Source organism: Thermobia domestica, chromosome 11, assembly GCF_964235325.1.
Source record: "Thermobia domestica chromosome 11, izTheDome1.hap1.1, whole genome shotgun sequence".
Taxonomy (NCBI): domain Eukaryota; kingdom Metazoa; phylum Arthropoda; class Insecta; order Zygentoma; family Lepismatidae; genus Thermobia; species Thermobia domestica.
This window is the reverse complement of record NC_137464.1, coordinates 250,127,952-250,154,958: the sequence shown is the minus strand read 5'-3', so window position 1 is coordinate 250,154,958 and position 27,007 is coordinate 250,127,952. Positions and strand designations below refer to the sequence as shown.

At 36.0% G+C, this 27,007-nt stretch overlaps 1 protein-coding gene across 5 annotated transcripts in view; it reads left to right on the top strand.

The window, feature by feature from the left end:
• The first annotated feature begins 311 nt into the window (after positions 1-311).
• The window catches only part of Marf1 (meiosis regulator and mRNA stability factor 1-like protein), a 210,064-nt gene continuing 183,368 nt past the window's right edge, over positions 312-27,007 (top strand). The window contains exons 1-3 of one of the 5 annotated variants that reach the window (XM_081732010.1): positions 312-546; positions 14,983-15,142; positions 24,884-24,967. In XM_081732010.1, the coding sequence (XP_081588136.1) occupies positions 15,106-15,142; positions 24,884-24,967 (121 nt within the window). In that variant the 5' untranslated portion in view covers positions 312-546; positions 14,983-15,105. Of the gene's footprint in view, positions 547-7,131; positions 7,280-14,982; positions 15,143-24,883; positions 24,968-27,007 lie in introns of those variants that run through there. The other 4 variants (XM_081732005.1, XM_081732008.1, XM_081732006.1 and 1 more) reach the window with 4 other exon arrangements.

The window sequence follows — 27,007 nt, the reverse complement described above, 5'->3', positions numbered from 1 at the left end:
ATATTTCAAAATACTTTTTTTTTTTTTATTTTTGTTAATAAGAAGAGTAGGTTCTCATAATTTAATAATCTTCGCAAGCGTTTTCAATTGCAACACAACTTAAATAATGCCGTAGCTGACATGCCGACTGTCGTCGATATACAACGAAAGTTGTGTTGCGTTGCGCTAACTACTACGGAATGAGGCCCCGAAATCCACATGTCTTGTTTTTCGAAGTGTTACAATATCAAATATTTTGTCAATAAACTTATTATGATTTCATTTTATACTTTTCTTTGATTCAGAGACTGTACGTTCAGAATTACAACTTTGTACTCTAGTCAAACTTGGCACATTTCATTGTACAATTTTGCAACTAATAACTTAACCGTTGCTTATCGATTTCAAATGAAAGAGAACAAAGTACGATCGTGATTCGTGAAGCAAACAGCAGAACAGATAAACATTGATGTTTCCCAAAGTGTAAAGAAAAGTCCTGTATTTTAGGAAGATGAAATCGCAAGAATGGAATATATTTATAAGGAAGTTATGAGTGTAAATTTAAAGGTTTGATTATTATTTTTTGGTCTAGGTGTAATTAATATGGGTTTTGTGCTTTTGTTTTTAAACCTCGCGTGCTTGCTAGGCTATGTAAACGTAAGATCAAATTACTTGTTGCCATTATATTCAAATTCGAAAGAAGATTATAAATGTATTTTTCCGTATGTTCAATTACATTTTTCGATAACGTAGTGCAGTACAGCTATTAAGTTTGCATGAATACAAAAATTGTACTATTAAACCAAATACTCGATATTTGCTGTCTCATGCGTTAAGTAAATAGTTAACAATTTCTTTAACTGAAAAATAATAATAGGGCTGTTAACATTTAAAGAGTGTAAATATACGGTCTTTTCAACATTTCTGTTGCACATTATCGCAAGACCAAACGAAAATCGGAAAAAGTACCAAAATATACTAAGTTAGGCTATTTTAGATCGTTAGGATGAGTTAGAAGTTACTAGGTAAAAATTTTTTAAAAAAAGTACAGAATTAGGCATGCAGGTTTACTTTTGGCGCACCATTCGAAATAATTGTTAAAAAATTAATTCTTTCTCTAATTTCTTTATTGTCCCCAAAGAGCTTACAGTAAACGACGTGAAAATATCACTTCAAATAGATAAAATTCAAGGGGACTACCAGAAGTAATTATTGAAAAATTACAATTCTTTAACGATTTGCTTATAAATACGACTTCCGAATGCATGGCATAAAAACTAGTGCAAAAAACAAACTTGTGCTAGTTGGCTATCATCACGAACGCTATATAACAGTCAGGGCAGACTTAAGCTGGCGAGCTCGCGCGATAGCGTAAAGGTGCATCCCAAGGGGACAGGCGCGTCAGCGATGGTGGGTACACGCATTAGCGAGAGTAGTAAAAACTAATTGTTTTTGGCCAAGATACAAGTTTGAATAACGGTTGTGATGGTTTCATACTAGTACCGCCCCACTTCTAAACATAAAATGCAGCTTCTGTACATTATGCAGAGATAGAGCGCTGGTGAAAAATAAAATCTAAAAGGATCATCTTTCATAAGCACTCACTTATTTTATTCATAGTAAAGCACTTCTAATGCTTTTACACTAGAAATTAAACATTTGTAAAATTAAAATACATCTGTATTACTCTGTGTTTAATTCTGTCGCCTCCAGAAATTTGTTCCTTATAAATACTTGTATTACCAGTATTCACTGTAAATCTTCCAAAATGTGGTTCGCCAAAATTAAACAAGCACCAAGATGGGTTAAATTAGGTTATACACTTCCATTTCCACACTGCCTTTTCTGCAAGTAAATCATAACATATGCATCTCTCCGCCAAGTAGTCCCCTCCACCTCCACATACAGTGCTGATTACATCAAAATCAACGAGCAACAACTACCATCCTCGTAACATCGGCTTTTCTCCTCACTGGACTTTCACTTACTCTTCCTGACAAACCAAAATGAATTCCAGAGTTCGCTCGGTAAATTTCCTAAAATTGGTCCGGCGATGTCTTTTCCATGAAAACTGCCGCACACATGTACAATACACCGTCAAATTTTCAAAGATGTTTTACTTTTTTGTGATATAAGAGATTTCCTAAGACATTCTGCGCCCTTATTTCCGTGGATCTTGCCCAATAAATTGCGGAAAGAGTGATAATGGGCGTAGAAACTGATGTGACCTGTTAAGGATATAGGTACGCCATAAATGCCATAAAAACTAATGTGCAAAAACATTAACCAGTCTTTGCTAGTGACCATTATGTAACACTAATGCTATCTATCCGAGTCGGGGCAGGAGCACAGCAAGGACGTGCGCGGGGATGCGTTGATAAGGAGCAGGCGTTTTAGTGACGGATGGTGTGGGCAGAGACAATGACATTGAAAAAAAAAAAAAAACTATATCGAATAAGGCATGGCGCTTGTATAGGTTAGAACACAAAAATAACTTCTAAATATTAAATACACGTTCCTTACATTGTGTAGAAACACTCCGACGGTAAAAATTCTTTTAAAAAAATGTTAGAGAGTTGTCTTTCAAATGCACTTGTTAGCCAACTTTTTGTTTTGGTCACTTCATTCAATGAATCGATTCGTAGGGAACTGGTTCTTCTGAACAGTTCACTAAATATCACTAGGAACCAGTTCCTCACTAATCGAATAGTATAGAAATCATGGTGATTTAAACTAATGTTTCTACAATTATGTTAAACGGTACTAACATGTGTCGTAACATGATTATGAATTTATCAAATCTTAAAATATGCAATGTATAAAACAAGAAAAATAAAAAAACAAAAACCAGCAAGAACCGCCATATTTCTCGTCTCCTATAAAGGACACACAATAAATAAGAAACCTGAAAGCTAAAGTAGAAATCTTTTGAGTTTAACGACCCACGTTTATAATCTTTAGCCTAAGGGAGACTATGAATAAAGCAAGTAAATGATGATGGAAGAATTGCCGAAATCAAAATGTGGGGGGAAACTGACGTGCCCCGAGAAAACCCACGAGCACGATATTCTCCAAAGTAGACCAAAACAGAATAAATGAAAACTGAATCACATATTAGATTATATACATCAGGGGGGCAAACTCTTAATTCCCCAGAACAACAATTAAAATTTAAAAAATACGAAAACTAATACGAACATCTTATAAAATTATAAACTTCAAAGGGAACTAGCCCTCGGGCCCCCGATCAGAACCAACTGTGTATCTTAGAATAATAATAATAAAATACCGGTATAAATGCCTGAAACTTTATTTATTTATTTAACGATCACCAGATACAGCTCAGAGGCCATTTTACACTGGATATATAACAACAACAACAATGGAAAGGATTTGGGAAGGTATCGGCCAGGGCCTGTTTAGTAGGTACCATCCCAGCATTTGCCTGGAAGGACTGAGGAAAACCCCAGTCAGGATGGTCGGCAGCGGGAATCGAACCCACGACCTCCCGAATGCAAAGCCAACGCTCTACCACTTGAGCTACTTCTGAATATAGTTCGGCAGTTTGATTCATTAATAAATATTTCTCCCCAATATTATAGCTAGAACAAAAGTTCCTACTCCATAAATCAGCGTTTCCCAACCGGTGTGCCGTGAATGGGCCGCTGGTGTGCCGCGAGGAATCGAAACAATTATTAATTTTATAGCAATCAAATTGCAAAAGGTAGGGAAAAATGTATATTTGTATTTCACATTACTATGAAACTCTACTGTGAATCTACAATTTTAAGTTTCATACCGCGTTACTGTTCTGTACATTTCTAATGTTGAAAAAAAATGGTTATCATTGTTATGACCATTATTGCTTCTTTATTGTTGCAGACTATTTCCTAACTTAAAAATTTAAAATATCATTCAATCCTTTCGACAAAGTACCTACATTTGTGTTTTAAAAGTAAATGAGATTTGTTTGTTCGTTCGTTATTTAGTGATCTTCCTTCTTAGTAAAAGGTTGGATACAGTTTTTAAAAAGAAAGCGTATTTTTAAAAACTTGAGTCTAATATTTCATTGCAATTGTTTTCTATTTTTAAATTAGAATGAAAAATAAGCATAATGATTTACCACGGGGAAAAAAAAACAATGATCGAGCTTTCTTCTCTGTGAGTAGGAGACCAATAATCACAGAAAAAATACCAGTTTTATATTTACAAGTAATAATATCTATAAGTGTGCCGCGAGAATCCAAGTAACACCCGTAGTGTGCCGCAAGTTGAAAAAGGTTGGGAAACGCTGCCATAAATAATAGCCAAACTGCATCACCAGTCTTTCTTAACCATGTGCACAGCTTACACTCCTTTTCGAATGGCACCAAACATTATCAATATTTGTGTGTATTCTCCACTAATAGGGTTGACGAAATTGGAGGAGTGATTCACAGTTAAATGTCTCCACGGACCACTAAGTACGAATAACAATTGAAAAAGAGTGTTAACTTCTTGGATACATACTATTATTGATAACCGATATAAAGGAACATCCATCCATCAACTGTAGACATGTGCCGCCAGGAAAACAGCTTAGCGCGAAATGCACCTCCAATAACGAAGCATCGCACATGGTCAAATGATATGCAAGGCTACATGAAAAAGAACATATGACAGCATGACGTCAAGGCATATCCACACTGCCGCACTCAAACAGAAAAGCAACAGTAAGTCACCATGTGACTCGATACCAGTAACGAACGTAGAAGAACTGATACGTTCTCGAAACGGGAATCAAAAGATCCAAATCACTGACTCGAATAAAATGAAGGAAATGACCAAAGTAAAATCTTGCCTACTCTCTCATTTTAATTGTAATGGTTTGACTATTAAAAAAAAAAAAAAAAAACGGTTTCCTACATGTTTCAGATATGCTCCACCGGTGAAAATTAGTATACTAATCCTCTTTCATCTATATCCACTCATTTTAACCATAAATTTACTATTTCATGACGGTATATTGTAAATCTGCACTGGTCCTACTTTTAAAACGTGCAGAGTATGAGTCTGGTTGCTACCAGATAATGACATTTAAAACTCATGTTTATTGATGAAAAGCGTCTTAAAATGCATTCTGATTCCATATTGTGTTAGTGCCTGCCGAGTAAGTGCATGCGTAATTTCAATATATGGGTGCAAGCATTGAAAGACAATACATGTTATGAAAATGATGGTATTATTTCCATTAACCGTCGCTAGCTTATAAAACACATGTTAGGTAGATATAGGTTATGTTAGGGTAATTTGAAGCAGTTTAGATTATATTCAGCATAATATAATAGCTTAAATTAGATTACGTTCACCATGATATAAGTAAGTGGTGGAGCGTAATGGACTTTATCCTAAAATGATTATTGCAATGTGTATTATTCACTCCTGCTAAATATACTTGCGCAAGAGAATTCGTTTTGTAACCCACAGGCAAGTGTAGAGGCCGAGAAACACCGCACAGTGACTGGCGCAGTTCCTTGTATAGGTTAAAGTTTATACAAATGACGGCCCATGCTATTATACGAATCATTACAGAAATGGGAACCTACGTTGTGGTTGCGTATAACTTCCTTCTTGTAATTACTTTTTACGAATGCGATTTTCTTTTGTTAATTTTTTTCACTTTTTATGATTCATTTTGTGTTTTCCACACTACAAACTACTACATTCGTATCACTTTTTAATAGAATCACTCGATCATCGTGTATACTTCGTGCTTGTTATCCTGACTTGTAATTGAATTATTGTGACATATTTATTGATGTTATTTGCACATTAACGTTCGCGTTGTTATTTGGCCTTTCGGTGGTTATGTAATTAGGTTCCTTTCCTTTATGGTTTATTGTATTTTACCCGAAGTTTTCTAAATATTGACTCCCAAATCCATTGTCTGCACCTTTGAAAAGTTCTGCTACCGACGTTGCATTTTTCCTATCGATACTTGCAAAGTAAAGAATGCGGATTCCAGCATGTATAATCACTTAAGGTTGGTTTAAAGGGACAAGTTTCGTCGATAGATGGCATAGTCTTCGTATCTCTCCCACGTATTTTTTATCTTTCACAAAAATTTACAATTTCTTTTACAAATTTCAACCTAGAGACTTCAAATTTTTAGAGAAGGAATTTCATAACCTATTAAATTGAACAATCCGTGCCGATTTTTTATTTAAATTTTTCCTCACTGTTGAAATGGCTTGATTGTTGAAATGGATACCCAAAACTTTAACAATGGAACTGTTTCAACAGTGAAGAAAATTCTAAATAAAACATCGGCACGGATTATTCCCTTTAATATGTTATGAAGTTCCTTCTCTAAAAATTTGAAGTCTCTAGGTTGAAATTTTGTAAGAGAAATTGTAAATTTTCGTGAAAGGTTAAAAAAAAAAAAAAAAAAAAAAAAAATACATGGGAGAGATACGAAGACTGTAGCGACATATATCGGCAAAACTTGTCTCTTTACACTAACCTAAATGTGGATTTCTAACATGTTTCCTTACAGAAATAACTGATGTCTTGAAAGCTGTTATCCTCTGGAATACTTTCTGTTTTTACTTCTCATTTTTGCACAGGTAAAATATGCGTGTGTCGCTATATAATGACAATGAACGTAGTGTTACTGTTTCTTTCATGCACATTGTATAATGCCTTGAAACACGACTGCTTTTTTAGATACGCTTGTAGGTATCGCTCTACTGACCTACTGGTTAATGTAGAAGCCTGTGAAAAAGGAGGCCAGCGAGTAGCAAAGAAGGTTAAAGCCCAGGGGCGGTTGCTGCTTGCTGTCCTTCTATTCCGAAGTGATTTACGAAACTAATTTCATCAGACGGAAAGAACTTTTGACTCTGTACGTTGACCCTTCCTAAGTTTATTTCGTAGCTAAAGAAATTAACTATCACGCGTCTGTCTTCAAGTACTTACTGCTCCTTTTCTGGTATTATGCTTCGTTCTGTGGTTATGGATGGGCGTTCTTCTTTTGGATTTTCCTTTACAATTTCATTTCAATTTTCTTTTCCATTGTTTGACAGTATCATGGATCTTCCTCACCGTATTCAGCTGATATATCTTCATGGAAGTTCGTTTAGATTTCCGTTGAAGATAGTCGGAACATGACACTAAGTTGTGTCCAACATGATGCATCTCCTATTGCCGTGTCTCTAACTACAGTTCAACAAGAACTTCAATGACATATGTTAAGATTATTGTTTACGTGATATCTACAGTTACGTATACTTACAGAAGCTAGGACATCTACATCGTGGCGAGGGTAAGAACTTTTTGACCTGTCTTCATAATATATCTAATCATCAAATCATGGAGTGCAAATGAAAGATTCAATAATATGTATCCAAGTCAAGAAAAAGTTATGTAAGAATATCTTATGATTTCATTGTGGAACATTTACTTCTTCAAGTGACCTTACATTTTAATTCTTTCCTAATTTTCAGTATCGGGAGTTGCTATCCTTATCTGAGGTTTGCAAATCCATTCTCTCATAAATTCGTATGAACGTGAGAGCTTCAGTTACCGAAAATTGAAACTGGAATTAAAATAGGGTATACTTGAAGTGATACCTAGTCTCAGTATTAAAAATGTGTCTCATGTATTATGTAAAGCAATGTATTATTAAACTAGCATTGTGTTCAGCGTTGCAATTCCAGCTTATAATTTCGGTCTTGATAACTATGGGTCAAGAAATTTTATGTACTGCAATAATTTGACATATGTATAAAAATGAATACGCCCAACTAATTTTATTAAGAGGTTTGGTTACAACAGATAGGAATATTCAATTTTATATATCAGACTATTGTAGTACTTTTTTTAAAAAACATACCTTTATTAGATGCTCTTGAGAAGGCTGCAGTGCAAGTGGCAGAAATCATTAGCTGAAATTGCAACATAACAGGATCTCATTATAATCACACCTATATTAGAATAATAAAATAATGTATGTGTTGAAGCGTTGTATCATTGTAATCCACTGAAATATTTTATTTTATTTTTACTTTACTGGAAACATTTTCAGGTAGGTATATTTACTAGAATTACATCTTGAATCTATGATATACGTCATTGAAATAGAATGTACAAAAATAAATGTTTGAAAGACAAAAGCCATGGTGATAGGAACGAAGCGATCGGTGTCAGATATAGGAGAGGAGAAAAAAGAAAAGATGACTAGTTTTCGATACCTCGGTAGTATTATTAGTAATGATATGAAGTGTGAAGGTGAAATAGAAACAAATATAGGAATTGCAATAGAAGCCTTTATTAGGAAGAAAATACTATTTTGTGAGACCTTGAATAAAGAGTAGAGAAAAACACTCGTAAAGTGCTTCGTGTGGAGTATTTTATTGTATGGGTTAGAAACATTGACATTACGCAAAAATGACGAAAAACGACTGGAAGCTTTCGAAATGTGGATGTGGAGAAGAATGGAAAGAATTAGCTAGATCGAGCGGAAAACGAATGAAAGGGTCTTAGAAATGATGGGGGAGAAAAGAACAACTTTAGCCATTATTAAGAAGAGGAAGAGAAACTGGTTGGGACAGAAGGAACTGTATCGTGAGTGTTACAGGGTATGATGGCAGGAAAGAGAGGGAGGGGGCAAAGGAGACTACAATTAATGGACTATATCAAAACAGAAAAATCGTACGTGAAAACGAAGAGGTTAGCGGAAGACCGTGGAACATAGAAGCTTCTCAGTTGTGGCAAGTGATCTGCCAATACAGGCAGAATACTTATGATGATGGTGATGATGACATCTTTACTGCTTTTATTTTACGTCCTGCTGGCTCGTCTCTATTTGCAGAAAAACAAAACAAAAAAGATTGCAATTTGAACGTTGAACCACATTTGATAAAGGAAAAGAATAATAGTACAGGGTTTCTCCAATAAATAGAGACTGAAGATTGAAGTAAGTAGTTAGTAGCAGGGTGGATTGATTTAAATCACGATTTTAATCAAGATTTAAATCACGATTTTAATCCAGATTTAAATCACTTGATTTTTTTTAAAAATAAAAATTGTTGATTTAAAACAAATTCCGAAATAAATTAATTTAAAGTGAAAATTAGTAAAATCCCGTTTCTGTTCCGTTCTTTCGATTATGGAAGACAGCAATCATAATACAATGAGACTCAAATGTATGTGCAGCACAGTATGAAAACAAGTGTCATGCAGATTATGATTAGGAAAAGTCCCGTTTTGAACGGATAACGGAGAAATCCTGGTTTCTTCTCCTCGTAACATAGAATTTTTAAATCGTTAACTATTCCAGCGGGGAAATCACCATGGACATTTAAGACAAAAATTCTTTTGTGTCCACGTCTATTTGTTTGTTTCCAGATAATAGGGGCGTATTTAGAGGGGCCCGATCCCCTCTCCAAAAAAAAAAAAAAGTTTTAAAACTTTAGGGGAAATTTACGTACTAAATACATAGAAGTTCCTCGCGATCGTAATACGGCAAATTTTGGATGCGTTAAAATTTCGAATAATACTTTTGATAAAGTGGATCTTTCAAATATTTAGGATCAGTATTAATAGACGAAAACGATATTTACGAAGAAATTAAATGTCGACTAAAAGCAGGGAATTCGTGTTATTCAGTTCAAAATCTCGCGTCGCGAATTCTATCGAGGAATTTGAAGCTTAAAATATATATAAAACGATAATCATGCTTGTTGTTCTGTATGGTTGCAAAACATGGTCGCTTACTATGAGGGAAGAGTGTAGACTGAAAGTATTTGAGAACAGGATCCTGAGACGAATATTCGAACCAAAGAGGAACGAGAATGGGGAATGGCTGAAACTTCATAACGAAGAACTCGGTTTACCAAACATTGTTAGGGTCATCAAGTCTAGGAGACTCAGATGAGCAGGCCATGTAGCCAGAATGGAAGAAAGTAGGAACGCTTTCAAAGTTTTAACTGGAAATCCAATCGGAAAAAGACCATTAGGAAGATCTAGACACAGATAGGAGGACAATATTAAGATGGATCTCGCAGAAATAAGAATACAAAGTAGAAACTGGATCCAGTTGGTTAAGGATAGAAGTCAGTGGAGAGTTTTCGTGAACGCGGCATTGAACCTCCGGGTTCCATAGGCCATAGAGTTAGTTAAATTTAAGGGAAATTTATGTACTTAATATGTATTTCGTGTCGCTAGCTAGTTCCTTTTTTTTTTTTTTTTTTTTTTTATGCCCCTGCCAAATATCAGTAACTTTCGTGTATAGAAAAGTGTCATGTTGATAAACGTTGCTGTACGTTTTTTCCTTAATTGTTAAGAAACTTTGTTTGGGATTGAAATAGGTTAACGATTGGGAATTAATTCAAAATTAAAACCCAATACTTTCACTTAAATGGCGTAATTAACATTTAACACTAATTCCTAATGCTTTTTCTTCAGTTCGCGACTTGTATTATACGAGGAGAAAGATTTGATTTAAATAAAAAATATCGATTTAAATAAAAGAATCAACAAAAATGATTTTTTTTTTAAAAAAATCATGATTTTTTCCACCCTGGTTAGTAGTAGTATGAGGGTCATGCCGAAAGTTTTTAGCTCTGACCACAAGAAGCATCGAACTGGAACAAAACATTTACAGTTTTTCAAAGTACTCTCCACGGACACGAATACACTTTTGCATTCTTTCAAACTACTTAGAAACCTTGTTCATTCCACATACTTTCGTCTACATTGTCCACAGACTTCAAATAAGCACGAATCGCATAATCGTCCGATGAAAAGCGACGTCCACGCAAGTGTTCCTTCACTTTGGGAAACACAAAAAAATCGCACAAGGCCAAGTCCGGCGAATAGGGTGGATGCGTTAATACTGTGACTCCTTCTTGGTTTAAAAAGTCTACAGTTCTTGCATCACTGTGGGCACTTGCATTGTCATGATGCAACAGAAGATGGCCGAGTTTTGGTCTTGGATGTTGGCCTTCCATTTTTTGAACACAGTGGGAAGAAAAACTGTTGAGTACCACAAGCATTCACCGTACGCCGATTATCAAGTACAACAGTCACGGCATGTCCCTTCCTTCATGAAACATGTCCCTTCCGTCGCAGCATGAAAAAAAAAGCAACCATTTTCTCTCCAACACTCCGAGGTCTCTTCACTTCGGTTGGGGATCTTCATTCTCGAAGCACCACACTTGCGATTGCTGCTTGGTAAGCGGATCCTAATGATAAATCCACGTTTCGTCACCCGTGACGATGTTGTAAACATAACTACTTGTCGCTTGGTTGAATTTATTCAACATAAATTCACACCATTCCACCCTACCCTCTTTTTCCCTTTCCGTGAGTAAATGGGGGTACCCAACGAGAACACCTTTTCCTGAAACCCAAGTGTTCATTCATAATAGTCTGCTCTGCTGTTGACCCAATGTTGAGAGTCGCTTCGATCTCCAGGAAAGATACATGGGGATCATCTTTCACCAGGGTGTCTATTGGTCACGAAATTTAGAAAACGGTCATGAAAGTCAAGAAAAAGTCACGAAAGTTAGCTTTTGGGCATTTTTTTTTTATCTGTACAAATATAAGTACAGATTGGAAAATTTTGATCTACAAAACTTCAAAATTCACCAGCAAAAATGTCTAGGTCAGCTTTAGACGCTACCAATCGCAAGCAAAACATGCTTCTCTCTCATGCATGGAAATTCGGCCTAATTCGCACCCAAATTTGCTATTGAGAATATTAAGAAATTTTATGGTGTGATAAAGAAAAGGTCACGAAAAAGTCACGAAATTTGATTTTGGAACTTAGTAGACACCCTGTTCACCATTTGCCTCGCAGCTTCGATGTTTTCGGGAGTCACTGCAGTGTTTAGCGAGGTTCATCTTAAAGTAACGTACGTCCCCTTTTAAATTCCCGAAACCAATTTCCAACACTGGCTCGCGAAGGAGCAGATTCCCCAAAAGTATTCACCAAAGTTGCAAGGTACTGCTCCTTGGTTAAGCCCTTCTTGTAATCGTAGAAAATCATAGCGCGAAAGTCACGTCTTGACAGCTTCATGGCTAATTAGACAATGGGTCACGCGGGCTTCCTAATCTCTCTTATCTCTGACCATGCTATCACAGACTCATTGTTGCCATTGATGGCTGAAAGTCACAAAATGTCAGAGTGTCGAATGTAATAAACAAATAGATTATTGCGCTGCTTAAAACTTTCGGCATGTCCCTCGTAAGTAAGGACAGAAATCATAACAAGAAATTGTTGAAGCCGCTTGAATCACATCAATTATCCCGCAGCGATATACTTGCAGACTTTTTTTTATTTATATATTTATTTTTTTTTTAATGCAAGGGAACAAAAAGAAGTCGGCGAGAGTCATATTTGTACTTTAGGCTGGTTGAGACAGCGTTACGATGTTGTTTTTGATCAGTACCTCCCTCACAATTAACTACGTGTGACTGGCCACATTGTCGTGATAGAGCATCCAGGTATCAGTAACTTTCCTTCGAGTGCAGCGGACCTTACTCTACAAACGTTGCGACACTTCTTTCTTAAATTTTACCGTTCATTGTTTGTCCTGCAGACATAAACTCCTTGTGGACCACACTTTTCGCGTCAAAGATGACAATCAGCATCAATTTTACTCTCGATTTGTTTATGCGGTCCTATTTTTGTTGAACAGAGGTGTTTGTCATGTTGAAAGTCTCTGTAACGGATTTGTTCAATTTAACGCAAAATTTGAGGGATAACGCTGCTCGATGGTTTACTGCATTTTGATTTTCGACGGTAGCACTAAACACCTTTCACTTCGTGCGAGATTTACACACACACCAACGGCTCGGAGGCAAATGGCACGATTCTTGTCGCTTCGGCTAAATTTCCTGCCATCCATCGGGACCGCTGTCCACCTCTCCCCATTGGCCAGACAAAATAAATCCCGATACTTACGCGACAAACCCTGTATATCAGAATATTTGAAAGAACGGAACAATTGAAGTCATCCATAGTAGGCAGACATTTGTAATTGTAAATTTTCAATGCTGTCACATGTAGAACTAGAATAGTAGAAGAATAAATAAATAAATTCCTTCTGAAATTTAGGTCGCCGATTATATGTAGATGAGCATTATGAATTTTGATATTTTTACTGTGAGTGACATGATCTTATTACTTATTGATGTTTCCTTTGTCTAAGTTTAATTGTGGATCCTTAATCTAAATGAGATAGGTTTCGTAAATAAGTCTTTCCTAAATGTTTGCTGTCCTGGAATGCTTAGTTTCAACTAGGTGTCTAGAAAATTTGCCAGTTTGTTACCTTTTGAATAAAAAGGAAACGAAGTATTGTACTGGATTTCAATTAATACAACGCTTCATCAGGTAAATCGTTTTATTATTCCAATAACAGGTTTTATTTTCATCAATATGAATACGATGAGTTCAATTAAATACGATTACTAGTAAAATTACATAATGTAAAGTATGTATTTAGTGTACTTTATTTTTGGTAGGGGCCGTGGTGGCTCAGTGATAGAGCGTTCACCTCTGATGCTATGGGTCCCGGGTTCGATCCCAGCCCCCGCCAAGTGAACTTTGTGGTGGACGAACACCGTGTGCGTGGATTTTCTCGGGGTTCTCCCACTTTCTTCATTCCACCATTTCATTCATTACTCATCATCACCGTCTCCTTTAGCCTAATCGGCATAAACGTGGGACGTAAAACTCAAAGATTTCATTTTTTTTTTTAATTTTTGGTAAATGATCGGAAGTAAGTCAAATAGCAGGCGGTTCTATTCGCATCTGCTTTTGTGTTTTGTGGAATGAGCCAAGAGATAAATTTACACAATAGTACGAACTGAAGCAATGCAAGGTGTGATCAAAAAATAAAGTGAATGAATTTTGTTTTTAGCAGCAACTGCTGGCGTTACAACCATTTGATGTAATTTGTCCGACAGCCTGATCCGTTGAGACAGGCAACGCCAAGTTGGAACATGTTCTGACTAGTCAGTCAGCGTCCAGAGCTGCTAGAATGAGGTTGTGCTTACCATATCTGTCGCGCATCATGGATTTCGAACAATGCATGAACATTAAGTTCTGTTTCAGGTTGCTAAACAAATACCGAAGAAACTAAACTCGTAAAATGTTGAAATTGGTGTATGGCGATAGTACTGTACCTCTGAATACTGTTTACAAGTGTTAGAGCGATTTAAAAGCGGAAATGAGTCAGTAGAAGACGAGCAACGTTCGGGATGTCCATTAACCTCAAAAACAGAACAAAACATGAGAAAAGTGGCAACAATTGTTCGTTTAAAAAGGCGAATAACTTACCGAAGAGCTTAGCATCTCGTACGGGTCCGTGCAAAGCATTTTAATCGATATTTTGCAGATGAGAAGAGTGAGTACAAAAATCGTTTCTCACACCTCGCTTTTAATCTGCAAGTTTTTGGCCGAAAGAAAAAGTTCGTGTCTATCCACATCCATCGTACTCTTCGGACATAGCACCATGCGACTTTTGGCTCTTCTCAAAAATTAAAACCATGCTTATAGGAAAACGTTTTGACACTATTCCTCACATTGAGAGGGCCACGATAGAGTGACTGAACGTCCTTTCAAAAGAAGCCTTCAAGTCATGGATTCAACGTTGGGATAAGTGCATTGCTTGGCAAGGACAGTACTTTGAAGGAGATTAAATGAAATTCCATGTAAGCTTCTTACTTGGTTTATAATGAAGTTACTTACCGTATATTTTGATGACACCTTGTAGTTGTTTGCATTGTGAAATTCCTGTTAGAATTTTACAGTATTACACGTTCAATAAATATGGTAATAGCTTACATATATTTATTCATGCGTATAAGAATATCAGCTTACTTTCTTCTTGTTGTTTTCAAAAATGAATGTTCGTCGATATATTTGGTAAGTTGTGTCGTTATGTATCCAAAAGTTGTTTGAGAAAAAAGTAATAATTTATAAAACTACTACATTTTTTCCTTTCTTTGTTTTTTCAGATTTTATTAGAGGATAAGTTGTGTTAATCATGACAGTGTGTGAACCAAATCAATTGGTTAGAAATTATAAATTGAGTACAAAAGATAGATGTCAGCTTGTAGCAGCTTTCATTGGATTATCAGATGGCTTCACAGAAAACAAAGACCAAAAGACCTAGAGGTACAATATTTATTTATTTATTTTCGAAGGTTTATCTTTTTTTTTTCCGTGGTGTTTACACAATTGCTGTATTAGTCTACAAAAATGATAGTACACTAATTTTAATGATTATCTGTTTGCTAGTTGTATATTAGTTTGCACTTATCTATTAAGACGCTAGTGTTAATTACTTAAATTGTCTGAATTTTTCACTCTTAACTTATCCAAACACGAAACTCAAGAAGAATAACAGTACCTATTAATATATTTGTAAGTAAATAGTGCTAGTGATAGATTTTTTTTTCAATTTATTTGCAAAATTCGTTGCTGTTTATGTATACACACCACCGTACAAGAAGGTACTAGTTACTACTTGTTTATTTTTGTACAAGTTATTTAGTTAGTTCTGCTATGGACCGTCTCTGTATGCGTATGACTACTGGTAGCTGTATGTACACCAGGGTGTCTATCGGTCACGAAAGTCACGAAATCAGAAAACGGTGACGAAAGTGACGAAAAAGTCACGAAATTTCGCTTTTGGGTCACGATTTTTTTAAGCTGTACAAATGTAAGTACAGATTGGAAAATTTTGTTTTATAAAAGGTCAAAATTCACCACCAAAAATGTCTATGGTCGGCTTTAGACGCTATCAAATCGCCAGCAAAGTACGTTTCTATAGCATGGATAAAAATTCAGTCTAATTTGCACCCAAATTTACTCTTGAGAATGTTAGGAAATTGTGTGATTTGGTAAAGAAAGGGTCACGAAGAAGTCACGAAATTTCATTTTGGAATTTTAGTAGACACCCTGTACACGAACTGAGAACATATATCTAACCAGGAAGGCTTTCGCGGTTGAACCTTGAATCTGAGGACATCGTATTGTGCCGGTGCTGTGCTATCAGTTGTAGCTCAGAATACTTATTAAATGAATGCAACCAAATGGGGATGAAACTGATGCACAACACGGTACTTAACTGTAAAAATGTGGTTGAATTTAAATAAAATTCTAATGTTTCTAATCTTGAAGAATGACTAGTTGTGGGAAATAGGTAGGAGAGAGAAAGGATATAGTTAAGAAATAAAGGAAGAGCACTAGCCTGATAATTCCAACGAGGCTGGCGTCATCCTGGTCATCTGGAACGATGAAGGGTTTGCCCTGGAGGAACCTGGATGTTCTGGTATCAGCCAGCAACTGGAACTCAATCCTGTTGGACTGCTAGGGGCGTCGAACTCTCTCTATGATATGTCTCTGCAATAATGCGTCTTTAGGATGTCCTCTTACACCTTCATTCCGCTAGTCTCAACTGACAAACTCAAAAGTGTCTGCGGCGATGAACCGGCAGAATGGTATCCTCGGGACATGGAGCTGGTTGTCCTCCAATGGTGGGATCTGCTTACCTCCGATGATCCTGCACCTTCCTCTACTTCGTGGCGAATATCTCCTGTTGTTGTGTCCCCCATGGTTTTGTGTGGCTGAAGAATGATGACTTTGGAGTTCAATAAATCGGGAAGTATCAGGCTATGCTTGATGGTATGCGGAAAGGCAATGAGGAAACTAGTCGAGTTTATTAACAAATATGTGATTACAACGGGTGTCTGAAAATGTACAATCTTGATAAAAGTTTTCTTTCGATGAATTTTAAAGAGAGTTCCTGATTCTATAAAACATAGTCCCAATTTAATAAATAAATGAATTTGGCGAGTAATTTAAAAGTTTGCACAGTTATCTCATAATCATGTCACTCTGATTACACAGATACTTCACAGTATATATTTCCTGAAAGGGTTTGTCGAGTAAGTTCCAAAAACAGGTTTCAATTCCTTGCCCGGAAGTGATCCCGCCCCTTCTGGGATATAAATATATACAACAGCTTCACCTGTATGTTGTATATATCAAATGCTATAATATGCACTACAAATTATGTTCTATAACAAGGTAATAAGATCAGAAATTGATTATTTCATTATAAATATCCTATATTAGTGGACTTATAAAGTTGAGAAAATCATAAAATCATAGCCACAACATATAGCCAACAGGAAATCATTTGGTTTCACAACTAATGTGACGCATTGTTATGGCTAGATGTGACACATTCTGGTATTTTAGTTTCTATATTTTCCTCGATTTCACCTATATACGTTGTCAGATCCATACATTTATTATATACTAGCTGAATATACCCATCCTTCGCATGGGGCTGTATTGGAAGTCAACGTCGTGGGAGTATCATCATTCATTTCAGCAACCGCGAAAACTATGGATTTTATGGATTTGACACTAATATCGGTCATTTTGGGCTATTTTTACATGTCTCGTTATCTCCCTCCCCCCGCTTAACCCCGGCCCGCATGCAATGATAGCTGAATTTGCAAGTCATCGCTAATGGAAATGTCACCATTGATCTCAGCGACTGCGAAAACTATGGATTTGACACTAATATCGGTCACTTTGGATTACTTTTACATGTCTCGGTATACCCCCACTCCACCCCGGTGACCCCCGGCCCGCAGCCGAATGGGGTGAATTTGGAAGTTAATGCGATCAGAGTTTCACCATTGATCTCAGCGACCGCGAAAACTATGAATTCGACACTAATATCAATCATTTTCTACTACTTTTACATGTCCCGGTCAACGCCCGCTGAGACCCCCCTGGTTCGAATTTTGACAAAAACGCTTCACCTTAATCTGGGGCCTGGACCAGGTATCTGTGACCAAAATTTGGTAACTCTCAGTAAACTTGTCTAGTCCCCAGGCCGGTTCTGGTAAACGCCCCCCCTTGAGGCCCCCCTAGATCGAAATTTGAAAAAAAAATAACGCTTCGTCTTGATCTGGGACGTGGACCAAGGTACCTGTGCCCAAATTTTGGTAGCTCTCGGTCCACTCGTTTGGTCCCCTCATCAGGACTTGGCCTTTGTTTTTAAGATGTGAGGGCCACGTAACTCCAGTAGTTACTGGACGTTGGACATATATGAACCCTCCATATAAGAATGCGCCTCATCCTGGCAAGGATTTGAAACCTGTTTTGGAACTTGCTCGACAAACCCTTTCAGGAAATATGTAGGTTGTCCTCAGATTCAAGGTTCAACTTTGGAAGCATCCCTGGTAAGACAAGAGTCTTCTAATAAAAAGAAAAACTCCATTTAAAAAAAAAAAATCTTGCAAAGTGACAAAATAGCAAAGAATCATGTAATTTCAAAAGTTAATCAAAAATAATGTATCTGGAGAAAGAAAAGGAAAAAATTCTTATAAGAAGGTTAACTGAAATACTATATGAGAACTATGTCCAATTTATGTCAAATTCTGTCAGTTCTCTATTGTCGAAAGGAGGGCGTAGTCGTGGTTATAATTCTCGGCAAGAGCATATAAATTTCGCGTTCTGCCATTCAGCTCCGCCCAGCATCATGAGGCAGTTGGGAAGTTTTTTTTTTTTTAATTAATTTTTGTATCTCTCCTTGAATTAAAAATTCTTGTCTCTTTTTCTTATTACTATCGTGATCACAACTTGCCTTTCTTTTCCCACATTTTTAAGAATATCCAAATAATTTAGTGCATAACAATGTGGAGTTAAGTTGCAAGAAGTCAAGGAAAACTTAGCTTAAGTTTGCTTTGTAGAAGAATAGTATCCGTTTTGCTTAACCCATGCTATCGGAAGAAGAATGCAGAACCAACAGCTGAAATTATTCTTGATTTAACTGCCTACTGAATTAGAAGTAATATCAGTAATTATATTCTACGTACTGCAATATTTTATTGTAACTTTTATAATATACGGCTTTTAAGCTCGGTCAGACGAAGTAATTGTAACTCAACACGTCCACAACTGCAGATTATTGTAGAACAGGGTGTGTATCGGTCACGAAAGTCGCAAAAAAAGTCACGAAATCAGAAGACGGTCAAGAAAGTCAAGAAAAAGTCGCAAATTTAGCTTTTGGGTCACGAATCTTTTATTTGTACAAATAAAAGTACAGACTGGAAAATTTTGTTCTATAAAACGTCAAAATTCACCACCAAAGATGTCTGTAGTCGGCTTTAGACACTACCAAATCGCAAGCAAAGCACGCTTCTATCGCATGTATGAAAATTCGGCCCAATTCATACCCAAATTCGCTCTTGAGAATGTTAGGCAATTTTATGGATTGGCAAAGAAAAGGTCACGAAAAAGTCGACACGAGAAAAGTCAGGAAATTTCATTTTGGAATTTCAGTAGACACCCTCTAGAAACATTAGTAATACCTTCATCTGTGGTCAGACTAACTGTATATGCAAGAAAAAATGTAATTTGGATTGTAATTAGGTGACGAGTGCGTATTTTGTACTTCCGCCTTATACGTTTATACATAGCTAGCGTCAATTGCCCGCTTCGCTGGATTAAAATAAGAAAAATTAGTAATATGTTTTGTTAATCAGTCATTACTGAAGCGCTATCTGATATTGATTATATACATATATATATATATATATATATATATATATACCCTCCCGCAAGTTGCGAGGCTGAATTTGGATTTAAACGGCCGCGGAAGTGTCACTGTTCATCTCAGCGACCCCGAAAACTATGGATTCGACTCTAATATAGGTCATTTTCGATCATTTATATATATATATATATATATATATATATATATATATCCTTCCGTCTCTCCTAAGTTGCACTGTCAGAGTAAAATGATAAAACTCATCCCAGGCCGAACCTCATCTATGTTGAAAATTTGATCAAGATCGGTCGGCTAGTTCAAGAGTTATTAAGTCACAAACATAGTTACTTTCATTTTTATTTATACAGATATGGTTGGAACTAAGGAATCGGAAACCAATTTTCATTTTTGGATCAAAAGATCCAATATATTTCAGGCAAAAATGTTCATCTAGTCCTTATGTCTCGAGAACTACATATAGTGTAGCCAAATCAACGTAACAATTTACTCAGTATGATGTGCTTATTCCGTAAAAATACGAAAACTTGATTTAGAGGCCGTTTAAAAATTTTGTGGCCCTTGATCCAAAAAATTCAATATATTTCATTGAATCAAACATTTTCTTGTACGCCTTATATGTGGAGAACTACATATAGTGTAGCCAAATCCAAACTATCAATCAACTCAGTATGATGTGCGTATTCCGTAAAAATGAAAACTCGAATTAGGAGCCGTTCCAAACTTTTGTGGCCCCTGATCAAAAAACTAATTCTTGACCAAGATCGCAATCTTTTGATGCACTTTTTGGATCATTCCTAAAATTCTTGTTTACAATTATTTTCCTATGGACTTGTCGACCTATCCGTCCCATGAATTTTATCTTTCTCTACTAAAGTCTTATCCATGTTTTAACCTAACAACACTATTACGTGACTTTATTCCAACATGGCTCACGCTTCAAGCTTCACAGCTACTTTTATGCTCTTACGTTTATTTTTTCTCCATACTGCGTCTCCTTCTGATCTAGTGAAACTTTTAGAAAAAAACTAGCTGAACCAGCATGATTCATATATGAGCATAAATCTCCTTGTCATTCCTCACGACATACACCGTATGTACATGTCTCTTTACAGACACAAGTGAAGGACCACTTGATAAAAATCTGCAAGGGGTACCATAAAGGGGAGAGTTTTTCGATTATTTTTTCAATATCTTGAATTGTTTGCAAGATTTTCTTTTTGCATACAATATGTAATAAGCAAATACGTTACACACAATTAATTATAGTGTCAGTGATATATGGTGTTCCTTGGGCAAAATACTCCAAACAAAAGATTCGTCTTAGACTGGAAAAATGATTATCCCTCGTTTTTCATTATCATTTGGCCATGAAACAAACGCCGGAAAGATATGCTAAGCCCGTATACAAATGTGTGGTGTTGGAATGTATACCTCGTAGGATATGATACTATACTTTATAAAATTTCAATACTTCCAGCATACCCCTAAAAATTAATAAGGAAATAACGGCCATTTTAAGAAAAAAATATTCAATTAGAAGTGAATAATGTACACAAAATTTGCAATCGATCAGTGAAATGGCATCTTTCTGGAGCTTGTGGTTTCCGAGATATCATTGTGAAAAGAATTGAACACAAACAAACATATAAACGTCCACAGACATTTAAACTTTTCTTGACCACAAACGTATAAACCTAGCATTTTAATATATAGACACTGATAGTGTAGGACGTTAAACTACAAATTTCATTTTAAAAAGTCCACTCCTACTTCAAGAGTATCGTTTGTGTTTGATCCGCATTCTTAGCTCACCTTTGAAGAAAGAAAAAAAAAAGTTCGTGATACAGTTTAGCTTATCTATAATTACATCAAAAGGACTTAAAATATAGTGTCATTGTAACCGAGATGCGAATATCAGAACCAGGCATCGAAGAGTGGGAATGGATTGGGTATTTGACCACTGAATCAAATCTCTGTTACAGAAATTGCTTTGTTTTTCTGCATTTTGTTTTCATATTATTGTATTGTAGAATTCTTTAAACAAAATTCGCAGCATAATCAGCTTGCTTCCTTTCACTTTCTATTCCCAATTCAATCTAACTTTCTTTACAGTCCTTAAAGCTTTTGATAACCATGTTGTCGCTGGGGCCAGTTTTCTAATCAAGGTATAGGTAGAGAACAATAACTGCACCGTGTAAGATAGCAAACATTTGGTTAGCTCCTTATGGATTATGAGCAAGGTATGGATGGACGGACAGTTGAACTTCCATGAACAACCAGTGTGGTACCAGAGATATCTTTTGAAATTTAAGAATGACAGTGCAGAAGGAATGCGGTTCGACAGGCTTGTACCCCCCATGCAGGCGTGTACTAATTCTCCATTCGCTAGGGGCCGCGGTGGTTCAGTGATAGAACGTTCACCTCTGGTGCATGGAGCCCTTGCTTCGATCCCAGCTCGCGCCAAGTGAACTTTGTGGTGAACAAACACCGTATGCGAGGGTTTCTTGGGGTTCTTCCATTTCCTCCCACTTTCTTCATTCCACATTTTCCTTCATTTCTCATCACCGTCTCCTTTAGTCCAGCCAGCGTAATCGTGGGACGTAAAACAAAGACTTCATTTCATTTTCTCCATTCGCTAGTGGCTGAGGAGGCGTGCAATTCGCTACGAAATGCCATAACGATTCACTCATGGCAATGACAATATGTACAAATTAATGCATTTGTGAATGCCGTAGTAAGCATGGTATAAAATCACTTGACACATGTGGAATTAGTTGGTCCCACAGAATATTCAAAGCAATAGACGAAGTGTCACAGCAATCAATGTTGCTATAATCAAATATGGTCTATAAAAGATTGAATGGAGGGGTGGAACATTTTTTTCTTTGTTAGTTAATTATATGCTGCTATAGTGAGTGATGTTAACAGTCACGTGAGTTCGTTTTGCTAGGACGCATCAACAGCCTCGAAACTTGTACTTTCAGAATACTGTGAATGTACATACAGCTTTGTAATTGTCAGTCAATCTCTCATGTACGTTACTTTGCATTGTGTTATATTTAAGTGTCTGTTATTTCCGTTATTCTTTATTTAAAAAAAAAAAAAATGAAAGGTGTGTGCGTGTAACTAGTACCTACTTGCGTATGTTAGTTTTTGTCTTTCTTTGCTTTAAGTTAGCCGCTGACGTTAGACAATATGCTAACACGCTCACGAATTTTAACAACCATTTCACTTATTTAAAATTCAATTCCAGAAAATGTTTTGCACTTCCAAGCTTTCAGCTCTTTCCTGGAGCCTTATTTATGGAGGATAAAAATAGGAGAAAAAATAATTAAACAGTGAAGGAAATAAAAACGAAGCGGACTCAATCGGGATAGAGTAGTGCGAAAAACATCCTGTCGATATTTGCCGGTTACGCACCATGGTAGAGCAGTATGCTTGTAGTGATTAGTGCAGATTAGAAAAGAAACCAAGGCAATAACCAAGATCGGGAATTGAACTTGGAATACGTTCAGAACCCCTGCATTGACAGCTACGCTAACGTCAACCTGAATGCATACAAAGCTTATCTGTACACAAATGTTGTTTTCCTCCAAATTGTGATGCGATTCAAACAAAGCGAAGTTTTGCTTCAACCTCATCACAAACAACCACAATAAACCACTATGGTAAAAGTTATGAATTAAGCAATTATAGATAAAACATACTACGACGAACTATGCATATAACAAGCACAGAGGAATAATCCTGAATTAAATACACACATCGTTTAACTTACTATACTTGTATTATTCATATTCTTAGCATTTACATACTTACAGAAAGATTAAAGAAATGAATGACAAAATATTAACTAACAGAAAATTGAACGATTATCACACGCAGGTCCAGTCGTTACTCCGACATCTTTCAGAATTATCTCACTTTTGATCCGCTTCCCTGACGAAGCCCCGCCCATGTGCCTAGAACTCAGGTCTAAAATGAAGTACACCCCTCAAACCCCTCATAACATACGAAATTTTATTCATTTCGTCTGTACATATACTTTCATTGGCTGGGGCGTGTTCGTATTTTCTTATTTCCCTTCCAAAATAGTGTGTTCTCTTTGCTCAAAGATGGCATTGGAATATTCTTTTTGTAAACAGTAGTAGTTTCCAAATTTCACCCCCAAAGACAACCGTTAGGAAGGGGAGAAGGGGGAGTGTGTCCTCGCCGAAGGAAGAGGGCTCCTCGCGAGGAACAGAGGTGAGCAAAGATGTACAGTGCGCGGGTGGCTATGTGTAGTGTGTAAAATTAACATTTCAATATTGACATAATCAAATTTAGCATTATGCACATTGCAATACAACAACTGTTTAACAAGTGCGATCAAGGTGCATGTTTAGACAACATTAAATAGTGAGAGTTCGAATACCTTGTGTGGGTATTAGATACATTCATTTCGTGTTTCAATTATAAGCAAAGATACAAACAAACGAGCAAGTGAAACAATAGATTCAAGTTATAGGCTACATTTAGTGAACTATATTATTCTACAATTAATATTCATATATTTCGTAAATTGATTTATATGTGTTACTCAACGTATTATATATGCAATAAATTAAATTACTATTAAATGCGAATGCGATCATTATTCAACTCTAGTATCGTAGGAAATACAGTTCTGTTTATAAATTAACAGTGGTCCTCCAACGATAGTGCATCAATCACACATCCCTAACAGAGTGTATTATGACGTATAAAAAAGGTATGTATGTCAGAACACGTTATCAGAATAGTTCTCACAGGTGAGGCTCAATCGTGAACAAAAAGTACATTTTAATGTAAAAAGAAAGAAAATTCAGAAATGAAACGAAATGCATTTCTTTAAGTGCATAAAATAAAAAGAATATCCTCAAAATTAGTTCATAATAAAGATCACTATACGCTGCTGAATCAGTAACTGTGGAGAAAATTTGACGTGTGAGCGGAGTATTGACTGGATGTTTCTCGCACGGCTCTATTCTCGGTGAGTCCGTTTCTATTTATTTCCTTGATGTTTTAATTACGTTTTCTCCTGTTTTTATCTCTTTTGAATAAGGCTTCAGGGGAAAGTCGAAAACTTAGTATTTTCAGGAATTAGATTTTGCAAGTAAATGAAATAGCTGTTTATATGTTTTGTAGTCAAAATAATATTTCTTCAGTGCTTGATAGATTGTTTTGTTCTTATATACACATGTGCATGTTCTGATGTATGCTTTAAAAAAATGTTAAACTTTAAAATATATATTGATTTTAATCATTAGATTAAAAATACGTTAAAATAATAATTACAGTACAAAACATAGATGTCTACCTACAGAGACTTACGTTGGATATACAGATGACAGCACAAAGAACAGGGCTGACCCCACTTAAAGGTAAAGAAAATGGCCTTTCTTTTTTTACGCATGTATCAATATCCATCCAAATCTGCATGTGGTACAGTGTATGACATGAAAAACTGTTGCACGGGTCTGCATAGTGTTAATTTCATGTTTGGGTTTTGAAAAATGGTAGGTGGTTATCATCATAATTGCTAAGAGGGGGAGTCCGAAAATAAGTTTCCCCTTTATATTGCAACTCTTGGGTGAGAGCGCCTTGTCCATCCGCCGTACTGTCCTGATCTCGCACCCAGTGACTTTATTCTGTTTCTGCCTTTAAAGAATACTCTCGGCGGCAGGCGCTTTGGAAGCAATGCTGAAATCACAGAAGCTGTTCGACGCTTCTCTCGTATGCAGAGCCCTGAATTTCTCCTGGAAGTGTTTTTGAAGCTTATAGACCGGTAGGACAAATGTCTCAATGTACGTGGTACTTACGTGAAAAAATAAAAGGTACGTCTGATCGTAATGTCACATGCTAGTTTTAGTCTTGCATCCTCACCTCTGTCAACCGTCGCCTGGGGAAACATTTTCGGACTCCCCCTCGTATATCTGTTTTCGTTCGAAGTTTACACATTAGTACGTTTGAAAATGGTGGAAAATTTCTTTCACTGCAAAGAATGCATAAGTTGAAATGTTACTTCGAAAATAACATAATATCCGAAATGATTATTGAAAGCAGAGATAGACGCTGCTACATCTGAAAATATGCAACACCGTACGCGTACGCGTATGAATGGCGTTATGTTAGTAAAGTGTGGTGGTATAAATATTTCAGAAATGATAATTACACATTAAAAGTTATACTCAGGAAAGCACAAATCGACGGTATGTTTCAGTGATCCATTTTCGTCTTCTTAATGTGTATTTTAAAAAATTGCACTCATTGTAGAACTACATATTTTGTTCAGTTTTCTTGATAGTAGAGACAAACGTTTCTTGACTCGCCAGTATAAAAATCCCTTTTCTGCTGTTTTCAAACACGTTTAGCAAACCATCACAGTGTTAATAAATATTGGTATTATTTAAGACATGATGTACATTTTTCCAACATTTATCACTCTATTTTACTCCGTTTTAATATTTTCGAATTCATATTCTAGGTAGATGCCTGTTAGTTGAAATCTAGTGTGTAACCAACTTGACATATTCACCTTAGTTGACTTGAAGACCGATACAAATGTCATACCAAATCTTTTAAAAAATATTCTTGTCTGCATTATTATTTATTTAATTTTATTATTATTATTATTATTATTATTATTATTATTATTATTTTTTTTTTTTGCTAACTTGTTGACTAGATCTGTATTTGAGCTCCAACTTTAAAGAAAACACTTCACTCCATTATAAATCATTAAATTGTAATTTAATTTTTCTTTTTAGTCTAATATTAAAATTGTTAGTTGGTCCCGCTTATTTGGAAATTTTTCGTACTTAACTTCAGACCGATACAACTTCCGTAACAAATCTCTTGAAAAATACTTCTTAACTTGTGTTATTTTTACTTGCTTCCACATTACCGGTAATCAAAATAAAATAATATACATCAACAGAAGATATAACTGTGCTTCAGCCTTAATCAAACCACAATACGTAATCGTAATTGATTTTATTCGTTACAGCGTAGTTTTAAAATGCTGTCACCATTTGGGTGCTTTAATGGACATAATTTTAATTGTTAATTATTATTATACATCCTATTACAGTACGTTATTAAGTAATTTTATAAACGAGCCTTTTTTGTTTCTGAAAGATAGTATGGTTGATTTCCATATTAAATTTTCTCGCTTTCCTCCTCTTAATTGACCTACAGTAGTCACCTAACATGTTCACATTCTTGTTACCTTGGTAACGCCGTTTGATAATCTCCATCTCCTTGTGAAATCTTTCTCTATGTACTTCACTCATATCAGCAACATTCAGTGCAAAGTTGTCTAACTGGAATTACAGTAGATTTATCTTTAGACAAGTACGGTTGACGAACAAGGGCAAATTGTTCACCTTATTAGATTTTATCGTTAAATAATTGAAGAATTA